Consider the following 24,370-nt stretch of genomic DNA (forward strand, 5'->3'; position numbering starts at 1 on the left):
TGGGCTGAATGGCCTCCTCCTGCACTGTAGGGATTGTAATCTGAAATTGAGCATTGAAGTAAACACTTCAAGGTTTGGAGATGGAGCCTGGTTCCAGTATTCTAATCTGACTTGTGGAAATGATTGTGGTGCGGGTGTGAAAGGAAAAGTTAAAGAGTGACTTGCCGAGAAGGATACGTTTAAAATCAACCAGCTTGCTTCTGGTATTACAAGTTAATGAGTTTACAGGTCTGAAATAAAGTTTGAGAAATGGACTTCTGGATAATCGACAGTATTTATTGTTACCCCAGGAGCATTAGGTGATTCTTGCCCCACACATGTAGACACTGGTAACGGTGGTAATCTCTATTACCTAAAGGCAATAATTAAAATGTCTGAGATTCCTACAAGAGATAATTAACATTTCAAGTCCCAATCCATAAATTACCAGATCTACTGAATTTATTTTCCTAAATTCACGACCTTTGTGTTACCTGTCCAGTTCCACAGCAACTAGAGCCTTGTATCCCCAGAACATTCTGAAACTTCTGCATATTTAAGTAATTTACATTTAGAGTTTGCATGCTTATTTCCCAATGTAAGGATACAAATGAAAGAAGTTGTGATAATTGCCAACAGTGTTCCAGTAGGGATGGATTTCTGAGCATCCTTCAAGTCTCCAGACCTATTTGAACCAGCCATGATACCTGTCCAGGGAAAAGGAACCTTTGTCAGAACCAAGTGTTTCATTCATGGAAGTTATGCATGAGCTCACCCTTGCTGTTTTGCAACATTTACCTTTGATCTCACTAAACGTTTTGCTCATTCATTTGTACAATTCTGTTTAAACATCCGTATTACTAAATCTGTCCCTTCAGACTGATGCTAAAGTTAAGAAAGCCTGCCAACACCTCTACTTCCCCAGGAGGCTGACGAAATTTGGCATGTCTGCTAAGACTCTCATCAACTTTTACAGACGCACCACAGAAAACATTCTTTCTAGCTGTATCACAGTTTGGTATGGCTCCTGCTCTGTCCAAAAGATAGTAAGAAATAACAAAAGGGTGGTGAACAAAGTCCAGTCCATCAAGCAAACCAGCTCCAATCCATTGACTGTCTACAGTTTCTCGGAAAAGCAACCAGTATAATCAAGGACCCCATGCACATTGGATATACTCTCTTCCATCTTCTTCTGTTGGGAAAAAGATATAAAAGTCTGAGGTCATGTACCAAATGACTCAAGAACAGCTTTTTCCTTGCTGCCATTTGAATGGACCTACCTCACATTAAACTGATCTTTCTCTACACTCTAGTTACTTTGACTGTGACACTACATTCCCCACTGTCTCATTTCCTTCTCTATGAATGGTATGCTTTGTATGTATCGGGCCCAAGAAACAATACTTTTCATTGTGTACTAATACGTGACAATAATAAATCAAATCAAATAAATTCACCATTTTAGCTTGTAAATACACATCAGAAAAGCACCCCTTTTCAAAAGAATCAGGGAAGTGCTGTTATTTTAGTGATTGCCAATGGGATTTACCACAGTTAGGGAATAATTATTAAACCTGGACATGCTGAACACGTATCCAGGTGAGAGCTTCGGAGAACGAGGGTGATGCTTATTAAAATCATCTTTTTGCTATGAACACCAGACTGTGATGGAAAAATTCCCATTCACTAGAGGCTCAAAACTCTCAGAGAAGGTTCTGAAGCGCAGCCAGGATTATCAGCAACACGACACCTTTAGAAAAGAAATGGGATGGGAGGTAACAACCTGATGAGGGTTACAACATATTGTTATGCATGACGAAGGAAGTAACATATCACATGCAAGGGACAGCTCAAAAATCATACACTCCACTGTCGCTTCAGAACCACAAATCTCACCCGTCACAGAGGGGAAGTAGATGCCAACCAACATGGTGAAGTAGGTGGCAATGTCACTGAACACGTATGGGAGCCCGATGTTCGTCACATCCTCGGAGGCAGGTACAGATGGCTTTCCTTGCTTTTCCAACAATTCCCCCTGTGGTCCGTAAACACTCCAGATATTGTCTGGCAGGAGAAACAAGAACCACAAGCGCCATGTGTGTTTGGGTAAATGAGACAGTTAATTCAAAGCAATGGTTCAGACTCTGGAGTTGCAGCGATGGCAAATACTGTCAGCACTCAGTAAAACTAAAGCTTATTTATTAGGGTCACAAGTAGGCTTACATTAACACTGCAATGAAGTTACTGTGAAAATCCCCTAGTTGCCACACTGAGGGAGAATTTAGCACGGCCAATGCACCAAAACGTGGAGATGCCGGCATTGGACTGGGGTAAACACAGCAAGAAGTCTCACAACACCAGGTTAAAGTCCAACAGGTTTATTTGTAGCAAACGCCACTAGATTTCAGAACTAGCTGTTTCTTCATCAGGTGACGAAGAAACAGCCAGTTCTGAAAGCGAGTGGTGTTTGCTACAAATAAACCTGTTGGACTTTAACCTGGTGTTGTGAGACTTCTTACAATGCACCAAACCCAGCACACCTTTTGGACAATTGCTATTTCATAGAACCATAGAATCCTACAGTGCAGAAGGTGGCCATTTGGCCCATCGGGCCTGCACCAATAACAGTCCCACCCAGGCCCTATCCCCCATAACCCCACGTATTCATCCTGCTAATGCCCCCTGAAACTAAGAAAATTTAGCATGGGCAATCAACTTAACCTGCACATCTTTGTACCATGGGAGGAAACCAGAGCACCAGGAGGAAACCCACACAGACATAAGGAGAACGTGCAAACTCCACACAGACACAGCGATCCAAGCCAGGAATCAAACCCAGGTCTCCGGCACTGCGGGGCAGCAGTGCTAACCACTGTGCCACCCAGTGTACTACTTTCCTGGGGTTCAAGCTGCCAACTCCTCGAAGCATCTCTCTTTATCTGGGTGGCTGATTTTAGAAACAGAAATAGAACACTCCATCACTGGCAAAGCGAGAGAAATAAAAGCTAAAAAGGTACAGTTGCTCAATTCCAAAAAGGTCTCAATTTCAAGGTGCTTAGATCAAAGCCTAAACTTGCATCAGCACATTTCATTTCCCACTGGATGAGAGTACCTTACATCACTGAAGCAGATTAGTGGATTTAAAAGCTTTGAAACATTGCTGTTAAAACAGTTGAAGTCCAGCCAAAAACTCCCATTTTATTACTGCTCGAACGTTCATTTACTTGTGTGCGCTGCATTGCTCCTCAAGATCTGTGCCTCCAAACTCAATAGCATCCATCACCATCTCTTTGGCTGCTTCTCAGGCAGCATGGTGGCACAGTGATTGGCACTGCTGCCTCACAGTGCTAGGGATCTGGGTTCAATTCTGGCCTTGGGTGCCTGTCTGTGTGGAGTCTGCACATTCTCCCCGTGTCTGCATGGATTTCCTCCAGGTGCTCTGGTTTCCTCCCACAGTCCAAGATGTCTGGGTTAGATGGATTGGCCATGCTAAATTGCCCCTAGCGTCAGGACGATTAGCAGGGTAAATGAGAATTACGGGAACAGGGCCAGGGTGAGATTGTGGTCAGTATAGGCTCAATGGGCCAAATGGCCTCCTTCTGTACTGCAGGGATTCTATGATTCTCGTCAATCCTTCATTGCATCTCTTCGGAAATTTACTGCCATCATCCACCTCAAGCAAATGGCGAACGAAGCCCCTTTGTGTTAAAGTTGAGATTCTTCGAACATGCTTTAATTTCCTTTCATCCCCCTCTGAGGAATAGACTACTTTCCTTCTGAAGTTACCAGGATTTTAAAATCCACTGAATCCCTACGTTGCAGAAAGAGGCCATTCGGTCCTTCAAGCCTACACCGACCACAATCCCACCCAGACCTTATTCCTGTAACCCGACACCTCTGAGGGACCTTGAGCCACAACTCACTGAAAAACTGGCTCAACATCCATGAAAATTGCAATGGATTAGGAGATGCCTATCCCTGCGGCTGAGAACTCCAGGTCAGGATGACAAGGTGCTGGCTCGCAACCATCATCAGCCAATCTGCACCCTCATTCCATGCTGACTAACACTGGGATACCAGGAATTCTGGAGTCGGCACCTGACTGCCATTTTTAAAAAAGGCTTGTGGGGTCTCCGACTGTGCAATAATCCAGCCGGTTAATCCTGGTTCTCTATCTGTACAGGCTGATGGAGGTCAGCTCACTGTTTTCCAAGATTTATGCTTCTGTTTCTGATTTCCAGCATCTGCACATTTACCTTCATTTTGCTAATTGGAACACAGATTTAAATCTCCACAATTCTTCTACTTAGAGCTACAGCAGACAGTGCAATATTAATGGGTGGGATCATATGACAGCACTCGGGCGAGATCGGAAATTCCTGCTCGAGATCAACGGACATTTCTGTTGTCGAACCCTCGCCCATGCCGGGCAAGATGGTAGCGTTCCAGCCAATATGTCTGGGGGAACCTTCACTCTAAAGGGATACAGTAGGGGCAATCTTTCAAGTGTGTTTTGACTCGTGCCACAGGTTATAAGTTGTCTGTTAAAATATCTTCCTCGTGCAACTGCTAGCGTTATCTACTTTTCTAATGAATACTCACCAAGTATCACTCTGCTCGCAATACCAGGGATCCCCTGAATTGTTGTTACATTGTTGAGACTGAAATATTCATTACAAGTGGCATTGAGATGGGGGCTATCACAAAAGAGCCGCCAAAGCTGAGTTGTCACTGTCTGGTTGCCTTCGGTGCTAAACTTAGCACATACGTCAAAAGCTTGCCAGGCTAAAGTCCTGTTTCCAAGCATACAAAGGCTGTAGAGGGAAAGAAAATAATAGTGCATAAAATTGCAATGTGAAAAATAAAAGACGAGAACATGGGTGAACAAGGAGTTAGTTCGTCACAAGAGTCGGAGATCAGAAGTGTGGAAACATTCTCCTATTTCTAGGTCCACGTTCCAAGAACACAATGGGAATCAAGGGCAACGAATGGCGATATTGATTCAGATACCCAAGGAATGATTCAGTGAACGCTGGGAGCTGAGAAAGGTGTTTAAATAACTGCTGATACCTGCAAGTACGCACTCACCCCAGCAACAGTCAGCACCTTGAGGAGGGGAACTAAATTAAAAGGGATAAAAGATCTCAATTGTGAAAATAAATTGCACAGATTAGGCTCGTATTCATTCAAGTACAGAAGAATAAGGGGTGACCTAATTAAAATTCTTAAGATGATCAAAGGAATGGATGGGGTAGATAGACACAAATGGTTTCCTCTGGTGTAAGTCTTCAGGTGCAAGTGCTCAGAACAAAGGGGCTATATTTTAAATTTAGAGCTAGGCTATTCAGGGGTGTTAAGAAGCACTTCTTCACACAAATTTGACTGCAAACGTGGAATGCATTCTGCAAAAAGTAGGTCAACTGCAAATTTCAAAACTGAGTCATTTATTTTTGTGTTAGGCAAGGTTACGGCATACAGGACCAAGGCAAATGGAATTATGATACCTTGATCTAAATGACAGAATAAGTTCAAGAGGCCAAATGGCCTATTGCTGGTCCTATGTGACAGAAAATAAACATGATCTTTTATTTCCAATCTATATTGTTGAGAGCAAAGTGTTACAACTCATTTTTCATTTACAGTGTAGTTCTTGTCACCCTATTACACAAAGGATATTATTAAACTAGAAAGAGCACAGAAAAGATTTACTCGGATGCTACTGGGATTTGATAGTTTGAACTATAAGGAGGAGAGGAGGGATAGCCTGGGACTTCTTTCCTTGGAGCGTAGGAGGCTTAGGAAGTGATCTTACAGGTCTATAAAATAATGAGGGGCATAGATAAGGTAGATAGTCAATATCTTTTTCCAAGGTTAGGGGATCTAAAACTTGAGGCCATAAGTTTAAGATGAGAAGGGAGAGATACAAAAGAATCCAGAGGGACAATTTTTCACACAGAAGGTGGTCAGTGTCTGAAATGAGCTGCCAGAGGTGGTAGTAGAGGCGGGTACAATGTTGTCTTTTAAAAAGCATTTAGACAGTTGCATGGGTAAGATCGGTATAGAGGGATATGGTCCAAATGGAGCAACTGGGACTAGCTTAGGTGGTATAAACTGGGCAGCATGGACAAGTTGGACCGAAGGGCCTGTTTCCACGCTGCAAACCTCTATGACTTTAAGTGGCAAGACTCAAGGCAGCTCCTTCAAGGTAGCTGACGTATGGGTGTACTTACGGAAAGTCAGGTGGACTGAAGGCAGTTTTGATGACCCCTGCATAGATGGCAAGGATAGAGAGGATGACGCAGGCTAGGAACACCAGAGCAAGTTTGTTGACGTATTTGACTCCGACAAATACCACCGTGGCCATCAAAGTGATCGCACATGTGCCATAAACCCTCATGTTGTTCAACAGGGCCAAGTTTTCTTGGCTGGGATCCTCTGCTTTGAATATAGCTGCACTAGGAACAATGTAGGTCTGGAAGAGAGGTTGTGTATTAGACACGGAAAACGTCACTGATTCACCATACTTTAATTTACAACATTTTGACAATAGCACAGAATGGCATCAATGAGCTTTTGACAACTTCCATACAATTGCTATATCTATCTCCCTTACCCCATCAAGTGTGAACGCAAGCCTAAACTGGAATACAGTTGCACTTTTCTCTTCAGAAACTGCTCTTGAAAGCAAGTGTCACCTAGTTAACCAGGTATCTAATTCAGCCCAATTCAAACCTTATCAGAGACACTGATGTGCACATTGTGTGAGCCAGAAAATATTAAGCACAAGGTTTTTAAAAGTTTATTTGTTAGTGTTACAAGCAGGCTTACATGAACAACACACTTACAATACAAAGATCAAAACTGGGTTAGGTTGATTAGCCATGCTAAATTGACCCTAGTGTCAGGGGGATTATCAGTGTAAATGTGTTAGGCTACAGGAATAGGGCTTTGGTGGAATTGTGGTTGGTACGGACACAATGGGCTGAATGGCCTCATTCTGTACTGTAGGATTCTAAACTGTGAAAATCCCCAAGTCACCACACTCAGGCCTGTTCAGGTACACTGAGGGAGAATTTAGCATGGCCAATGCATCTAACCTGTATGTCTTTGGGACTGTGGGATGAAACTCACACAGACACAAGGAGAATGTGCAGACTCTGGACAGACAGTGACCCAAGCCAGGAATCGAACCCAAGTCCCTGGCATTAAGAGGCAGCAATACTAACCGCTGTGCCACCATACCACCCATAATGAAACATGCAAGGTGCCTTGAGCTTCAAGCCCCTAAGATTTTATTCACTTACAAGGCATGCTTGGGACAGGGTACTGTAATTGCACCTCCTGTCACTGAGTTACAAAATGGGATTCATGGCAGTTATGCAAACATCTGTCAGCTTCTCCTGGCTCAGTGATAGCTGGAGAAATAGCCCTATAGGTGAATGCCAACAGAATTCATGAGTTACTTCACAACAACTTATGCACATAAAAGGAGGAAGAGGATTGAGGGTGGCATGATGGATCTGGGTTCAATTCCGGCCTCAAGTCACTGTCTGTGTACGGTTTGCACATTCTTCCAGTGTCTGCGTGGGTTTCCTCCAGGTGCTCCGGCTTCCTCTCACATTCCAAAGATGTGCGGGTTAGGTTGATTGGCCATGCTAAATTGCCCCTTCGTGTCAGGGGGACTAGCTAGGGCAAATAGGTGGGGTTATAGGGATAAGGTCTGGGTGGGATTGTGGTTGGTGCAGACTCGATGGGCTGAATAGCCTCCTTCTGCACTGTAGGGTTTCTATGACTACAACTAAGGCTTTAAGTTTTGTTGCAATTAACCGTTGTATTGCAACATGCGTCTGTATGAGGAGCATTATTATTCAGTCATACCTTTCATAAGGGAATTTGAAAATGAAAACTGCGCAAGGAATATGGTAAAAATGAAACTAGTTAGATAGCCCTTTCAAAGACACAACAGGCCAATGATTGGCACCTTGTGCTGTATGATTCTATACCAATAAACTCCCAAAGTGCTCCATCACTGGCCTTGAAGCTCCTCATGGCTGGGCAGACAAATGCCAGTTGCCTGGAAATCAGGAGCTCACCCCACTCCCCTCAGAATAGATCAATGAAATTCAGTGAGAGGCCCAGATTGCAGGGCTGAAGGAAGTTACAGATGGTCGGGTAGGCAACAGCATTCAGGGCTTTGAACACGAGGATGGACATTTTTATATCGAGGCCATACCAATGTAGGTCAGTAAACACAGGGGCGATGGGTGAATTGGAGAGTTCAGATAACAACAAGAGTCTTTTGAATGTGGAGAATGCAAGGACAAGGACAGAAAGACTGGCCTGAAGAATTTTGAAGCCAACTTCTATTTAAAATCGAAGGAGGTGAAAATGGGGCATTTCTCAACAATGAACAATCTAATTAACACAATGAATGAGTGACTTTGAAATGTGCAATTTCATTCTCAGAATAGAATTCCATTAGGTCATTAATTACATTTTATTAAAATAGTAATTTCATGCTTCTATGTTAATTGTAACAGAACATTGGAATTCAAAGACTATGCTTGCAAACATTTGAATTTCAAGAACCAGTAATTAGCATTTATGTATTTTCAGCATATAGAAAATCTTCTACAGTAAACCAATACAAGAGACTGCTGGCTTTAGCTAACAAGTCAGCTCTGGAAAGCAAAAATTAGCTTGTGATCGCGACCCTCTTCGCTGTCCAACAAATCCCGGTTTCAGCTCTCTAAGCACTACTGTCTTGCAGTGCCAGAGACCCAGGTTCAATTCCAGCCTTTGTGCAAACTCCATACAGTTACCATTCTCCCTGTGTCTGCATGGGTCCAAAAGATGTGCTGGTTACATGGACTGGCCATGCTAAATTATCCATTAGTGTCGGGGGATTAGCAAGGTAAATTCATGACAAATCCAGATACATGTGAGGTCATGCATTTTGGAAGGTCTAATAAAGATAGGAAATACATAGCAAATGGTAAAACCCTTAAGAGTATGGATAAGCAGAGGATTTGGGTGTAGAGGTACACAGATCACTGGAAGTGGCAACGCAGGTCAAGAAGGTAGTCAAGAAGGCATACGACATGCTTGCCTTCATCGGCCGGGGTACTGAGTTTAAAAATTGGCAAGTCATGTTGAAGCTTTATAGAACCTTAGTTAGGCCACACTTGGAATGTAGTGTTCAATTCTGGTCACCACACTACCGGAAGGATGTGGAAATTTTGGAGAGGATACAGAAAAGATTTACCAGGATGTTGCCTGATATGAAGGGCATTGGCTATGAGGAGAGGTTGGAGAAACTTGGTTTGCTCTCACTGGAACAACGGAGGTTGAGGGGGTGACCTGATAGAAGTCTCCAAGATTATGAGGGGCATGGACAGAGTGGATAGTCAGAAGCTTTTTCCCAGGGTGGAAAAGTCAATTACTGGGGGGCATAGGTTTAAGGTGCAAGGGGCAAGGTTTAAAGGAGACGTAGAGGCAGACATTTTAGAGGGTGGTGGGTGCCTGGAAGTCGCTGCCAGGGGAAGTGGTGGAAGCAGATACGATAGTGATTTTTAAGGGGTGTCTGGACAAATACCTGAATAGGATGGGAATAAAGGATAGAGGGTTTTAGTTTAGCCGGGCAGCATGGTTGGTGCAGGCTTGGGGGGGGGCCGAAGGGCCTGTTCCTGTGCTGTAATTTTCTTTGTCCTTTGTGTGTTTATAAGGATAGGGCCTGGGTGGGATTGCTGTTGGTGCAGGCTCAATGGGCCCAATGGCATCCAGACCTGTAGAGATTCTATTCTATGATTAGGAACAGCCAACAGATTCGGTACTCGAGGACTAGCAATGACTAAGACAGTATAACACAACAAGAGATGCCTTCAGAATCAAGTACATTATGCGTCAACTATGGCACTCCCCTCAGTCTGAAGGTTAAGGGTTCAAGATCCACTTCAGCACATTTAAAGCAGAGGTCACCCATGATCTAATCCAATGACAGAGCAGCCACGGAAGTCTTTGTGGTTTGTTCTTCTTGTGCAATTTGCTTTTGAAATAGTTTTTTAAAAATAATATTTATGCAGCTTGCAAGGAATTCGGATTTCACAAGTATCCTGGGCTTAACTCAGCTCCTGAAAAATTGCAACTCACCAGTAGAATTTCAATTGTTCCCAGGATGTACATGGCTCCAGCAAATGTAGTTCCCAGATAAAAGCAGATGCCCACAGCCCCTCCAAACTCTGGGCCCAGTGACCTCGAGATCATGTAATAGGAGCCCCCGGCTGTGAAAAAGGGGATGTAAGAGTGTGAGAATTAGTGAAAGGTGAAAAGGATAAGAATTCTTGAGAGAGATAAAATGGCCCAGAGGGGAAGCAAAACATTGAGCAGCATCAATAGCAGACAGGCTTAGACTAAACCCCGAGGCTATTAACCATGGATTTTCGAGAGGTATTTTCCTCAGAATTGCTTCTGCTCCATGCTTATTTCTGTGTTGCAAATATGATAGGTACCTTGCACTTATGCTTGTAAGCAACAGAGAATGTGTTGCACATCAGGTTAGGTTATGAAAACAGATCCAAGAAAATTCCAGCCAAACCTGCGTGGCACCCTCATCATGTCAGCTGGAGGTCAATGGTCGTACTCGTCACTTCGAGCAGATGCTTGACTGTTCAAGCGCCAGCCCCAAGAGACTCCAGCACAAGATTCGGAGCAGCTCTGGGGATGTGCTCCACTGCTGAATTTGCCCTCTTTCGGGTGAAACTTAAATCATGGTTATTTGTCCTCTCAAATGGGCATAAAGATCCCAAAACGCTATTCCTAGAGAGGAGAGTTCTCTCTAGCATCCTGATCAATAATTATTTCTCAAGCTACAGCACTAAAAGGGAATAAGACTGTAACTGATTTTATTGTTATTTGTGGCTGCATGCTGTGTACATGTTGCTCGCTGTATGACAGCAGTGACTAGACTCAAAAAAAATTTGCTTTAAATCACCAAGGCACTGAAATACACTGGGTGAAATTTTCACACATGTTGGTAAAAGCTGATAGCAGACAGAATAGTGGCATTAAAGCCACCAGCCACCAACTTTCTGCACTGTATCCATCGGGACACTGGGGGGAAAGTAAACGGCAACAGGAGGGTCCCGTCAGCCAACAGCTCAAGTTTTTTGAGGATTGGGTAGCCATTTTTTAAGGCTGGCCTGCGCAGAATAGTTTGCTTGGAACCGAGTCCCCTGCATCCCAATCCCCACCCACGCAATGCACCACATGCCCGTTTCTGCCCCCCCCCCAAGGCACTGCCAGGGGGCCGTGCTCAGGTATGACCTTCTGTCCCCTGAGTGATGCACTGATCTGTGCTTTTCTGGGAGACCCGATCACCAGGGGCACCCTTTGGGAGACCAAAGATTCATGACAATGATATGCTGATATCTCAGTTTTAAGTTTATTTTATTAGTGTCACTAGAAATCTTACATTAACACTGCAATGAAGTTAATACGTAAATCCCTTGTTGCCACACTCCAGCGCCTGCTCAGGTACACCGAAGGAGAATTTAGTACGGCCAATCTACCTAACCTGCACATCTTTGGACTGTGGGTGGACGTACACAGACAGTGACCCAAGCTGGGTATCGAACCCAGGTCCCTGGCGCTCTGAGGCAGCAGTGCCACCATGCCGTGGAAATAATGTTCCCGCCACTGAACGTCAGGAGATGTGTTACATTACTGGTGGGGTGGAGGTGGGGGGGGGTGTGTGGGGAGGTGGGGGCAACAATCGCTTCACACTTTTATGTCTGCGTGAAACACAATTTGGACAGCTCACAAAATTTTTCGCTCCCACCACAAACACCGCCCCACCCCCAGCAAAAATGGGAGCGGAATATCTCGGTTGCTACATTAACAAAACCGTTTTCTCTAGTAAAATATGCATTTCTTGCTCATCTGCCATCACCAAAATACTGTCCAATTTTATTAAAAATCTTAAAAGCTGGAGTTGAGACTCCCTTGCAGTGAATTTGGTCATTATCCCTGGTTCAGTGAATTGCTGTTAGCTGATCAGAATGCGGTGGTAGCAGGAAGGATAGCAACAAATAGACCGACCAACTCCCATTTTATAGGGCGCCTATCAAGCCCCCAGGAAATGGTCATTGAGACTTCATCCCAAATTGAAGGAGCTGTGGGTTGAGCCTGGCCACCCAGCGGGCTGGACAACCTTGATGCCTATTTATATACGCAGGGCATAGAAGTTGACACAGAGGGCGGGATTGTACGGCCTCGATTGGGCAAGACCACAAGATTCCGCTCGAGGCCAACGGAGATTTCTGATGTGGGACCATTACAACCATCCGGGTGCTCCAGTTTCCTCCCACAGTCCAAAGGTGTGCGGGTTAGCTTGATTGGCCATGCTAAGAAATTGCCCCTTAGTGTCTAGGGATGCGTAGGACAGAGGGATTAGGGATATGGGAGTAGGGCTTGAGTGGGATTATGTTCGGTGCAGACTCGATGGGCCAAAGGGCCTCTTTCTGGTCTGTAGGATTCTATGCTCATGTGCAATGCCATCGGATACTCACTAATATCGATAACGTTTAAAAAAAAAAGTCTTTCCTGGGAGACGGATATTTACAAAGGGTTTACTTACCCGGCACCACTCCATTGGTCGCAATGGCACTCATCGATATTGCAGTCAGCAAGGTCTGCGGAGAAAAACCCCCAGTGAAAATTAGCTGGGCCTTCGTGCAGAAAGATACATAGCAAGCATCAAGTGAAGAAATTACCAGCACTCCCTCACTTTCAGAGCAACCCATTTCAAATCTATTCATTCTCATGTTGCAACAGGTCAACATTTAATGCCCGTGTCTTAGGGCCCTTCAGATGGTGAAGATGGGCCTTTCACCAGAGTGGCTGCAATCTGCTTCCACTAAGTATGAAGTCGCAGGATTTTGAACCAACGACAGCGAAGGAATGGCACCGTGTCCAAGTCCAGATAGTGTGAGACTTGAAGGGAAACTTGGGAATTGATGGTGTTCTTGTGCACTTGCTGCTCTTGCTTTGATTTACCAATCACGATTCTTTCCCAGAGTAAAATCCAAAAGTTGACATTACTCAACTGAATGCTCTCTTGCTGGCCATTTTCATTAAAATGACTTGACCAAAGGGAAGGGCAACACTGATTGCTTTGTTGGATCATTACTGACAAGAAGTGAGAGGGGGCAGTGTGGGGCTAATTTGAGCTCCTGTGCACATTAAAGTGGCACTGAAGTCAACAGTGCTGTTAAATTGTTCCCCCCCAATCGATTGGTGACGCACTATTTTCTCAAATAGCTGTGGGGGGTTTTTCAAATCATTGAGTGATACGCTGGGAATGGAACATGAAAAAGGCAACAGCACATAAGCTAGCATGCAACACCCAAAGCAGTTACGAGATCAGCGTCTATCATATGGGACTGGCTCAGAGTAACAATATCTGCTGCTTATCCAGTCTATCCAGGCTTTTAATTATTTTCGTAGAGAACTCCATAATAACCGGCACTGGAAATTTCAAATGGATGGCTGCACCCAGGACATTAATCATAAAATCCACATTAGTGACATTCTAACCTACCAATTCACACCAAAGCAAATGTACCTTTAAGGTTCACACCCTAGTGATACTAAATCCCTAATGATTCATACCATAATGAAACTAGACAATTTATACCCTCAAAATTCGTAGCTTTAGGTTAACAAATTCAATACTAGATTTCATAGAATCCTACAGTGCAGAAGTAGGCCAGTCAGCCAATCGAGTCTGCACTGACCATAATCCCACCGAGGCCCTATCCCCATAACCCCACGCATTTACCCTGCTAGTCCCCCTGACACTAAGGGGCAATTTAGCATGACCAATCCACTAAACCCACAGATCTTTGGACTGTGGGAGAAAACAGGGGCACCCATGCAGACCACACACACACACACACACACACACACACACACAGACACACAGACACACACACAGACACACACAGTGACCCAAGCCAGGAATTGAACCCAGGCCCCTGGAGCTGTGAGGCAGCAGTGCTAACCACTGTGCTGCCCACTGTGTCAAATGTCAAAACCCATCTTTTTACATTTTGTCAGCATCAATTGAATTGAATTTGAGCCCCGTCAGTAACATATTTTAGATTCTAGTTGAACACCAGGTTCAGCATTCAGCAGCAAGTATTCACTGGATAAAAACCCAATCACGATGGAAGAGGTAGCTCCTGTATATTTCCTGAGAACATTTTGCGTAGCAGAGGGTATTATTCGAAAATCTCCTTTCAGTGACAAACATTCTCTGCATTTTTGTTGTGAGCACTTGGAGAGAGAACGTTATATTCCAAACAAACATTGGACCCATTATCTCATTTATCAATTCACAAAAAAAGCTAACGGTTTCCTAAAGAGGTATCAGTGGTAGCTTCCAACTTACACAAGCGCAGCAGATGAAGACAATCCAGAAGGACCCAAAGATTCCTGCAGCTCCAACAATCCACGTCAAACGCAAGAACAAGATAACTCCCAGAATGTTCTGTAGACATGGCAGGTAGACCCCTATAAATGTGCCCATTTGAGGAGCCTGCAAGAAATGGTCAACCGAATTAGGAAAGCAGAAGCGACAACGAGCATCAATGCACAGCAACTGCTGAGAAATGGCGAGATTTGATCTTATATAGCAACAAAGCTATGCTTGTCACTAAATAGCATGACTTTGACGTGTTACATTCACATCATGAATCAGTTGAGTGACTGAAGGCTATTAAGGCAGTTTTTGTTGCTTTATTCTTCGGTTGTCCGCATTACTGAAAAGTCGACAAAAGGCCGTGCATCTATATCGTTGCTTTACCTTCAGCATGTCCCCAAGCACTTCACAGGCAATGAAGCACTTTTGAAATTAAACCCCTGTTATGTAGAGATGATTCACACACACCAAGGTTCCACCAACAAGAACTAAATGACAAAACACCTGTTGAATAAAGGTTAGCCGGGCGACCTGGAGGACTCACCTGCTCTTCTTCACATAGCGTCATGGGAATTTTTCCACCCACCCAAGTGGTAGTTTGACAGTTCATTCCAAAGAGAACCCCTGTGGCAGTGTAGCACTCCTGCTCCACAGTGCCAGGGATCCTGTTCAATTCCGGCCTTGAGTCACTGTGTGGAGTTTGCACGCTCTCCCTGTGTCTGCGTGGGTTTCCTCTGGATGCTCCTGTTACCTCCCACCATCCAAAGATGTGCAAATTACGTAGCTTGGTCATGCTAAATTGCCCCTTAATGTCCCAAGATGAGTATGTTTAGGAGGATTAGTGAGATGGGGGCTGGGTAGGATGCTCCACTGGGGAGTTGGTGCAGACTCAATGGGCCGAATGGCTTTCTTCTGACTGGGAGTGGCAAATCATGGCTCAGGTGCTCAAATACCTGGAATGGGACTTGAACTCTCAATCCCGCCTATCTCAGAGTTAATAGTGCTATCATTAAACTGTAGCTGATACCGAGATGGCCATCCCAGGAGATGGGCATGAATTTTAGGGACATAGGATGCACGATGAAGGACCACTGGCATATTTATATGGTATAATTAAGTTGTAAATGAAGTGGAGCTGATGGCTCTAGCAAGATTCTTTCAAATATATACTCTTGGGTCGACAAGATAGAAGCCACAATCCAAGTCTAGCGCAGGAACTTTCCATCAAGTGTCCCAGATCCAAGCAAGAATGACAATATTTTCTGATTATTTAAGTAGTATTTTCATTCGCAATCATGTGCTTAATGCCAATGATTGCAATAAATTGCAACTCAATTTTAAGTTGGGTTAACTGAGATCCCAGCGTTAATCGTGGTAGAACGTTAGACTGTAGATTAGATACAAATTTACCACTGGAGTAAATTTTCCTCTTCAGTGCCTGGGTAATAATGCAGCAGAGCAGAATGCTCATTTGTTACCCAGTTCTAATTTCTGATGGGGTCAAATAGTAAATTGGGAGCAGAATTCACAATTTTAAGTCACGAGACCTTTCAAAAGGACCAATGATAGCACGATTATACATTTTTAATTTTGCTAAAATGAAGATTAAAAACTAAAATATCTAATTTTAAAAGGGTAAACAGCATAGAGCAAGAGATAATTTAAAAGCAAATCAGCCTTGAAATTCCAGTGATGGAATTTTGGGGAGCTGATTGTAGAATAGGGGTGTTAGCAAATTCCTGGAGTGAGGGAGTGGGAACCCTCACATTTATGGCCAGATGGGAGTGAAGATAAAACGTGTATATTTTCCTACTGCACTTCGTCACTACAGCTCAATAGCATTGATTTTGTGCTAGCTCTTGAAAAGAGGGATCACGGAAACAGAAATAGGCCATTTATTCCCTCGAGCCTGTGGGACAATTCAAACGAGATCGTAACTAAACTGTGGCCTCATTCCATATTCCTAGCTTTGAGCCATGGTTGACACTGTACCAAAAATACTAGAAGGATATTGGACAGTTAGTAACACTCTCACTTCTGAATCAAAAGTTTGTGGACTCAGGTCCAGTTGCAATGTTTGAACATAAAAGATGCAGGCTGACACTCCAATGCAGTACTCAGGGTGTGCTGCACTTTCAGATGTGCCACATTGCTGCCCTCTCTACACTCCTCGCCAGAGGGTGTAAAAGATCCCATGCCGCTATTTTGTAGAAATAAAATGTAGGGATATTATCCCAAGTCTTCTGCCCACTATTTACCCCTCAATCAAATTCACAAGCCAGATCATCACATCGCTGTTTGTGGGAATTTGCTGTACTCAAAGTGGCTACTGCGTAGTTTCCAGTACAAGAAGCACTGCATTTCTAAAGTACTTCATTGATTAAAGTGCTTCGGGATGTTCTGTGGGAACGCAACACACACACACACCACACACACCACACGCGAAAGGCACACTGTTCTTTATAAAATTCTGTAAAATTTAAAATTAACCAACGGCCTAGCATCAATTGCTATTTTTGGAGGAGAATTCCAAACCTCCCACCTTATGGAATTATTTCCCAACTTCATCCCTGAAAGCTCCAGCTCTAATTTTTGGGACCAAGCTCCCAGTCCTAGACTCCCACTGCCAGCAGAAATTGTCCCAGAGCTTCTCTGAATAGCTTTGATCAAACTGCACCGAAAACCTCTAAACCTGCTTGGTGTAATCTCTCCTTGTAACTTAACCTTTGAAGATGAGGCTTCATTCTGGTAAATCTATGTTGCTTTCCCGCCAAGGTCAACATATCCTTCCCGAGATGTGGTGCACAGAACTGCCCTCACCACTTTAGGAATGGGCAATAAATGCTGGCCTAGCCAGCAATACCCACATCCTGTAAATAAATAAAAATAACTCTAGATCCACCCAGAACTTTGCATGGCTGTCACCTAACTTCTACTACACTGTATTCTGGTAGTATACATAAAGGCCAGTGTCCCATTAACCTTTTTGATCATTTCCTGTACCTGCTCATGACAATCTAATGATAATGCACACATTACATGCACATAAAGTTTCTTTGGAGCTCCACTGATTCCCACTTTTCACTATTTCAGAAATACTCACTGCCACCCTTGATCTCACATTTGCCGACACTGAAATCCATTTGCCACAGTCTTATCCAATTACTTTTATCCATTTATTATTTTATTTATTTTAATGTCTTAGTTTATTTGGGTGGTACAGTGGTTAGCACTGCTGCCTCACAGCACCAGAGACCCAGGTTCAATTCTTGGGTCAGTGTGTGGGGAGTTTGCACATTCTCCGTGTCTGCGTGGGGTTTCCTCCAAGAGCTCCAGTTTCTTCCCACAGTCCAATGATGTGCGGATTAGGTTGATTGGCCATGAGAAATTGACCAGTGTCAGGGAATTAGTTGGATAAATATGTGGGGTTACAGGAAATGGTCCTGGGTGGGATTGTGGTTGGTGCAGGCTCGATGGGCCAAATAGCCTCCTTCTGCACTGTAGGGATTCTATGATTCTAACAATAGGACGTGCTGTTAGATGCATTGACCATGCTAAATTATCCCTCAGGTGTACCTAAACAGGTGCGAGAGTGTGGTGACTGGGGGATATTTACAGTGACTTCATTGCAATGTTAATGGTTAGGACTTGAAATTGGCTTTTCCATACATCATATCTATTTCCTTTAAATCACATGCTCAGATCTGAAGAATCATGAGGCTTCAATCCACATCCTACTGACAAGGAGGTCAGAATCCTATCATTTGAGCCACGTCTGGTTAGTCATAATATGTGGAATTCTCTTCCCCAGAGACAGCAGTGGAGGCTGAGTTATTGAATTTATTCAAGGCACATTCCAATGCCTGAACATTCAAATCAAAGAAAATGCCAAAGGCAAGAACTAAAAATTGTTTATTAACCATAGAATTGAATTTTAGTTAGCAACACCTACTAAACATGGGCAACAGAAATAAATAATAAGTCGGCTTAATTGATTAAATAAGCCAAAGGATACAAAGATAGTTCAATCATACCATAACAGTTCAGCATGTTATTTGCTGGCAAGTGGTTGAAACCTGTGGCTGTGATTTGACACAAATTGGTGAGATTAATTTAGGTTAGACTTCAGTGATAACTGACAAGTTGCTACTATTAGATAGTAGAAGATTGAATGGATAAAACCTTATGCTTAGAATTAGCAATGTTTTCAGACGAGCACAACCTCAAACTTATGAGCTGGCATGGATGCTTCCCTTCCCCTCAGAGGACACTAATAATCTTCCAAAAGTTCAGAATAATCAATCTTAATAAATCTACCCCATAGGCGGACAGCCTAGTATCTCCAGTCTATCAATGCTGATCACTGACTCAAGAACAGCACACCTTCCCTGCTGCTGTCAGACTTTCTAATGGAGCTGTCTTGCATTAAACTGATCTTTCTCTACACCCTAGCTATGACATAATACTACATTCTGCACTTTCTCGTTTCCTTCTCTATGAACAGTATGTTTTGTCTGTATAGCATGTAAGAAACAATATTTTTCACTATATGTTAATACATGTGACAATAATAAATCAACTCAAAATCAAATGCATTTTTAACTAGCTGCTTTCAATCTCATCTCTCTTACTCCCAGAGATTCCAAGTAGGCATACTAGTATTGCTGTATAATTTTAACTTTGCAACTCTTTTTTTCTCTCTCTCTCTGTTGGAGCTGCATTACAGAATGCCATCCACAAATGCTAGATGCCACTGAGTGGAAGAAATTTCAAAGGAACCAGAACCACACTAAAGGGCTAAAGATCTTAATGTCAAAAAATGTCTAGATGAAGCATCTTGGCATTGCCTTAATGACTCAACGAACATGTAGTCTCAGTGGTTTTATTTTCTAACCCCATAATGAATTCTTAGCTTGTGCATGCCTTCACGGTTTAGTTGACTTTTTCTTGCTTTCTAAACCCTCCATCTTGAGGACACATTTAAGGCTATTCCAAGAGCATTTCTTATAGGAACAACTATGACAACTATGTTCTTACAGAACAACTATTCATTAGAAAATTCAGGAGGTTGTACAAAACATGAATCTAGGGAAGAGGATAAGATTGGATTTAAATCAGATTTTCGTTAAATCAGACAAAAAAAAGCTTTTGGATCAAGTAAATTTTGGATGGCATATGAGGGAATGAGGAAAGGGGACAAAAACAAAGGGTGGTAAAGATGTCAAGTTCAGGCCCCAGGGATTGTGTTTCAATCACTGTTTCTCATTTGTTTAAAATAACCTAGATTGAAAAGGAGCAATACATTCTAAAGCAGCAATGCCACAACCACTAACAGTCCAGCTAAGGATTTGCAGAGGGGTTTGTGTCTTTCACATAAATGGAAAGATAGATGACAAATTAACTATTGACAAGTGGAAAGTGTTGCACCCTGGACAAAATATACCCACGTAAGCAAAATAGAATTAGGAAACAAAGGCACCAATGTAAAACCTATAAATAGATGCCTGGAGAAGCCTCAGCTGATGCTTACGATAACTCTTGTTAGCCCCAAATCTACCTCTCGACTCTCTAACTGACCTGACCTGAATGTCAGTATCTGCTCCAAACTCTCCCTTCCTCTGTCTACAGTTGGACATTGTTTATCTGCTGTTCCCTGAACCTTAGATTGGGATTTTGGACTGCTCATTTTCTTTCCTACTGTCTTGTTCAGAGTCATCCATTCCTCCCAAACCTCTCACCTCCAGTCTCCCACCCACTGTAGCCTGAAATATAAAACATTCATCAGTTTCCTCCCCATTTTGTCTCCCCTCCCACCACCCTGTGGCAACCTCGATCATCGCCCTGATTAGTCATGGAAGATATGAATTCTATGTGTACTCACTGGTGACTTTGTGTTCACTGTGCTAATTTTATTTATTTTGTGCTTGAATCATACATATATTGTCCAATGTGCAATACTTTGCATTTGCCCCACCCATTCCCTAGATTCGTAAAAGCCCACTCAAGGGCATTAGCAATAAGCAATAAATGCAGACCCAGCCAGCAACACCCATATCCCAGGAGATAATATAGAAAAAAAATTCCCTCTTGACCATTCAAGTCTCTTATACTGACATGTTCAATGTGTCATGTTTTCTCATACACCATCCCCGTTCCCTCCAAGAGAGCACTCCCCATCTAATTACTCTCTCTAACAATTGCCCTACAAGCAGTTGTTACAAATGCCTCCAGCCTTTTACTTCCCCCCCACAAACCCTCCAGTTCCAATTCTAGTTTTAAGTTTATTTATTAGTGTCACAAGTAGGCTTACATTAACACTGCAATGAAGCTACTGTGAAAATCCCCTAGTTGCCACTCTTTGGCGCCTGTTCAGGTACACCGAGGGAGAATTTAGCTTGGCCAATGCACCTAACCAGCACATCTTTCAGACTGTTGGAGGAAACCGGAGTAACCCCATGCAGACATGGGAAGAATGTGCAGACTCCAAAGAGCGACCCAAGCCAGGAATCAAACCCAGGTTCCTTGCGCTGTGAGGCAACAGTGCTAACCACTGTGCCACCCATTTGCCTGATGAGAATAGGGTACATGGGCACTGGTTGCATTACACCCCACCCAATTTTCAGCTCTACTGAAGTCAACACAAATATATTCCACGTTCATTGGAGACGTTAGGTTAAAGGTCGGGATTGTCTTCTGGTCCACCTTTCTGGGCTCTTCGCCCCACCACTGACAGCCTCAGGTCTCCTCTGCCAATATGAAAATTTTCTCCTTTAAACCTCACTATTTCTTTCTTCATCTTTAACTACCTTTCCAACAAAATCAGTCTTCACACCCATAGGTAAAGCATTTACACATGACACGGTGGCACAGCAGTCAGCACTGCTGCCTCACAACACTAGAGACCTGGGTTCAACCACTGTGTGTGGAGTTTGCACGTTTGCCCTGTGTCTGCATAAGTTTCCTCCGGGTGCTCCAGTTTCCTCCCACTGCAGGCGAGGTTTGATTGGTCGTGCTAAATTGCCCCTTAGTGACAGGGAGATTTGCAGGATAAATATGTGGGGTTACGGCGATAGGGCCTGGATGGTACTGTTGTCTGCAGAGACTCCATGGGTCAAATGGCCTCCTTCTGTACTAGAGGGATTCTATAGATTCCTAATGCGTGCAAATTGCTGTAGCGGTTGATGGAATAAATCCTGGATGTTACTTGAACACAGGCTAGGAGGAGAACTTGCACAAGTATAGCTTGTGGGGAAAAAAAAATTAGATCAGGCATCAGAAGGATTTCTAAGGCAGGTTTGGTAAATTTTTAATGTTCTGCATCAGAATAGCATGTTGCAGGCTTTAAGGATGTTCAAAACTAGGATGGGAAAATTAGCATTATTTCAAAAAGTCAAATGACACCACGTCATCCTGGACATTTCCCATGACCCTATTCGACTAAATGTTATGCTACAACAGATATAGATAGGTATTGCGAGTGGAAAACAAGGGCATTAAAATCTTTGCAACGGATGTCACATCTTATGCAGTCAATTGTAGGTTAAGCTTACAGTCTGGAGTACCAAAGAATGTGACACCTACTTTGAAATTAAAGGAACTGCATTTGTGCATCAGATTCTGGAATACATCACAAGACAACTGATTGAACAGCAGCTTGCTGTACACTCAAATTTATCAAACGGTCATTCAAAATACTTGCAGCAGTGAAGTTTTATGGTAGTAACTGGCCCAATATACTAGATAACAGCAAACTAGTGTTGTACTGAACACTGCTTGCACTGAACTTGGGCTGTTGGGGTGGATCTTACAGGGGCAGTGGCAGGGCACACTGCTTCACGCTAGTAGCTCTAGCAGTCTTGGCAGTGCCCGGGCTCTATAGCAGGCGCTGCCAAGACTGTAGAAGGGGCGCAGGAAGATCAGAAGATGGACACCAGAGCCAGTTAAGTCAGGTCTTTTCTGGACTAAGGTGGGATCAGGCCGCCTAGGGAGGGAATGGTAGCGGTGATATTCTGGAGGCCATGAAGTTGGGGGGCAGGGGGGGAGAAATACCCCATGTCCCAGAAGGAAAAAGCAGTTGTAACCGGGTCAGATCCTAACCAACACTTACTCTGGGGTCAACCAGAAAGCCCTGATTTTGTCAGCCAAGTGTGAACTATGTCTGGTTGTGAGATACGTTTATTAATTTGTGCAATGTGGACGTCACTGGCTAGGCCTGCGTGTATATCAACCAACGGCCCCTGCCCTTAAACATGAACACACACGTGGTGTCCTGTTTAAATCTTCTTACTGCAGATCTTTCCTTATGAACTGAAGCAGCCACTCATTTTAATATGGCGTAAGTGGGATGGCTACTTTCAACAGTGAAGATCTCAGGATGAATGTCTTCATCTTCATTTATCTCAATTCTGCTCTGTTGCTGGAAACAGAGACTCTGCACAACCCCTCCACACTCTGAACCGATTCACACTCGGTGCTATTTTTCATCTTTCCAGAACAATAATTAAATAGACAAAAATCACAAGATTTTATCAGATAACACTGGACAGCATTCATCACAGCACAAAGGCCTCTCGTGTCTGTAAGCTGTCTGTTTAAGCTCCACCGGGGCCTTGAGCACATAAGCTCGACTGACACAGCAGCTCAGTATAGAGGGAGTGCTGCACTGTCAGAGGTGGATGTCATGTTAAAAACTTAAACCTTGCTCCACCTTCTTGGGCAGATGTAAAAGATCCCACTGCACTTTTCAAAAGGCCAATATACGTTCCTCAGTCTAAACCACTAAAATAGATCATCTGGTTACCCTTCTCATTGCTGTTTGTGGAGCCTTGCCATGTACATACTGATTTTCAATGCATTAGAGCTGTGGCTGTACTTCAAGAGCACTTTACAATGTCCTGAGGACATGAGAATTGCCACATAAATACAACTCTTTCTTCCCGCACAACATAGGTAATAGCTATGATACAGGGATAAAAGGTGACAGAGTACACTTCAAATTTAGGACACTATTTTTGATAGCTCCATCATCATGCAGCTCGACCTATTTATGGAGCTAAACAAATTTCTTGGTTGCAGTGGAACAGAAGTGTTTTGTTATGAATGCACCCAACACAGATATTTTTATCCGTTGAGCTTAGAGAATGTGTTGTTATCCAAATGTGCCCACACAACATGTCACGTCTACAGAAATACTCTTACTGGACAAGGCACTTAGGCTGGAGACATGTTTCACATTGTTTCCACGCTGTTAGCAAAACAGAGAAAGCTGTCGGTTGGACAGAAACGTTCAGTCTATTAGAGGGCTTGATCACGTACAGCAATCGATTTGTAGTTTCATTTCACAAACAGGGAGCAACCCTCAGGGAGAACAGCATTTTCCTGCTACACGTACATGGCACCAAGTGGTGCAACAGTCTTTGAAAGGGACCAGCTGAGCTTAAACTACTTACTTATCCTTCTAACATACGGCCATTATGAACAGTCTATGCCCAGCAGTGTACCAGGATGTGGGGCAGCACGGTGGCAGTGGTTAGCACTGCTGACTCTCAGCGCCAGGGACCTGAGTTCGATACTTGGGTCACCTAAATGTGTGGAATCTTCATGTTCTCCCCGTGTCTGCGTGGGTTTCCTCCAAGTGCTCCGGTTTCCTCCCACAGTCCAAAAACATGCAGGCTAGGTGCATTGGCCATGTTAAATTCTCCCTCAGTATATCTGAACAGGCACCGGAGTGTGGTGACAAGGGGATTTCCACAGTAACTTCACTGCCATGCGAATATGAGCCTACTTGTGACTAATAAACAAACATTAACTTTAAGCAAAAGCTCCGGTTCTTCCCGACTACAGACTTTAGCTTTAACAACCTCAATGCTGTCACGTAATTCACACCGCTGGCTCCACAGCCAAGAGAGCCTT

The 24,370-nt window shown here is 43.6% G+C and overlaps 1 protein-coding gene across 4 annotated transcripts in view; it reads right to left on the bottom strand.

Annotated features, from left to right (window-relative positions):
* The window catches only part of LOC145352844 (solute carrier family 12 member 7-like), a 222,292-nt gene that overhangs the window by 48,121 nt on the left and 149,801 nt on the right, over positions 1-24,370 (bottom strand). For all 4 annotated transcript variants that reach the window (XM_080203176.1, XM_080203178.1, XM_080203177.1 and 1 more), the window contains exons 4-10: positions 14,429-14,575; positions 12,614-12,668; positions 10,129-10,259; positions 6,210-6,451; positions 4,582-4,793; positions 1,876-2,043; positions 588-686 (exon numbers count right to left, since the gene is read on the bottom strand). In XM_080203176.1, coding sequence (XP_080059302.1) covers positions 588-686; positions 1,876-2,043; positions 4,582-4,793; positions 6,210-6,451; positions 10,129-10,259; positions 12,614-12,668; positions 14,429-14,575 — 1,054 coding nt within the window. The remainder of the gene's footprint in view (positions 1-587; positions 687-1,875; positions 2,044-4,581; positions 4,794-6,209; positions 6,452-10,128; positions 10,260-12,613; positions 12,669-14,428; positions 14,576-24,370) is intronic.

Source organism: Carcharhinus amblyrhynchos, chromosome 2 (assembly GCF_965287045.1).
Source record: "Carcharhinus amblyrhynchos chromosome 2, sCarAmb.v2.hapA, whole genome shotgun sequence".
Taxonomy (NCBI): domain Eukaryota; kingdom Metazoa; phylum Chordata; class Chondrichthyes; order Carcharhiniformes; family Carcharhinidae; genus Carcharhinus; species Carcharhinus amblyrhynchos.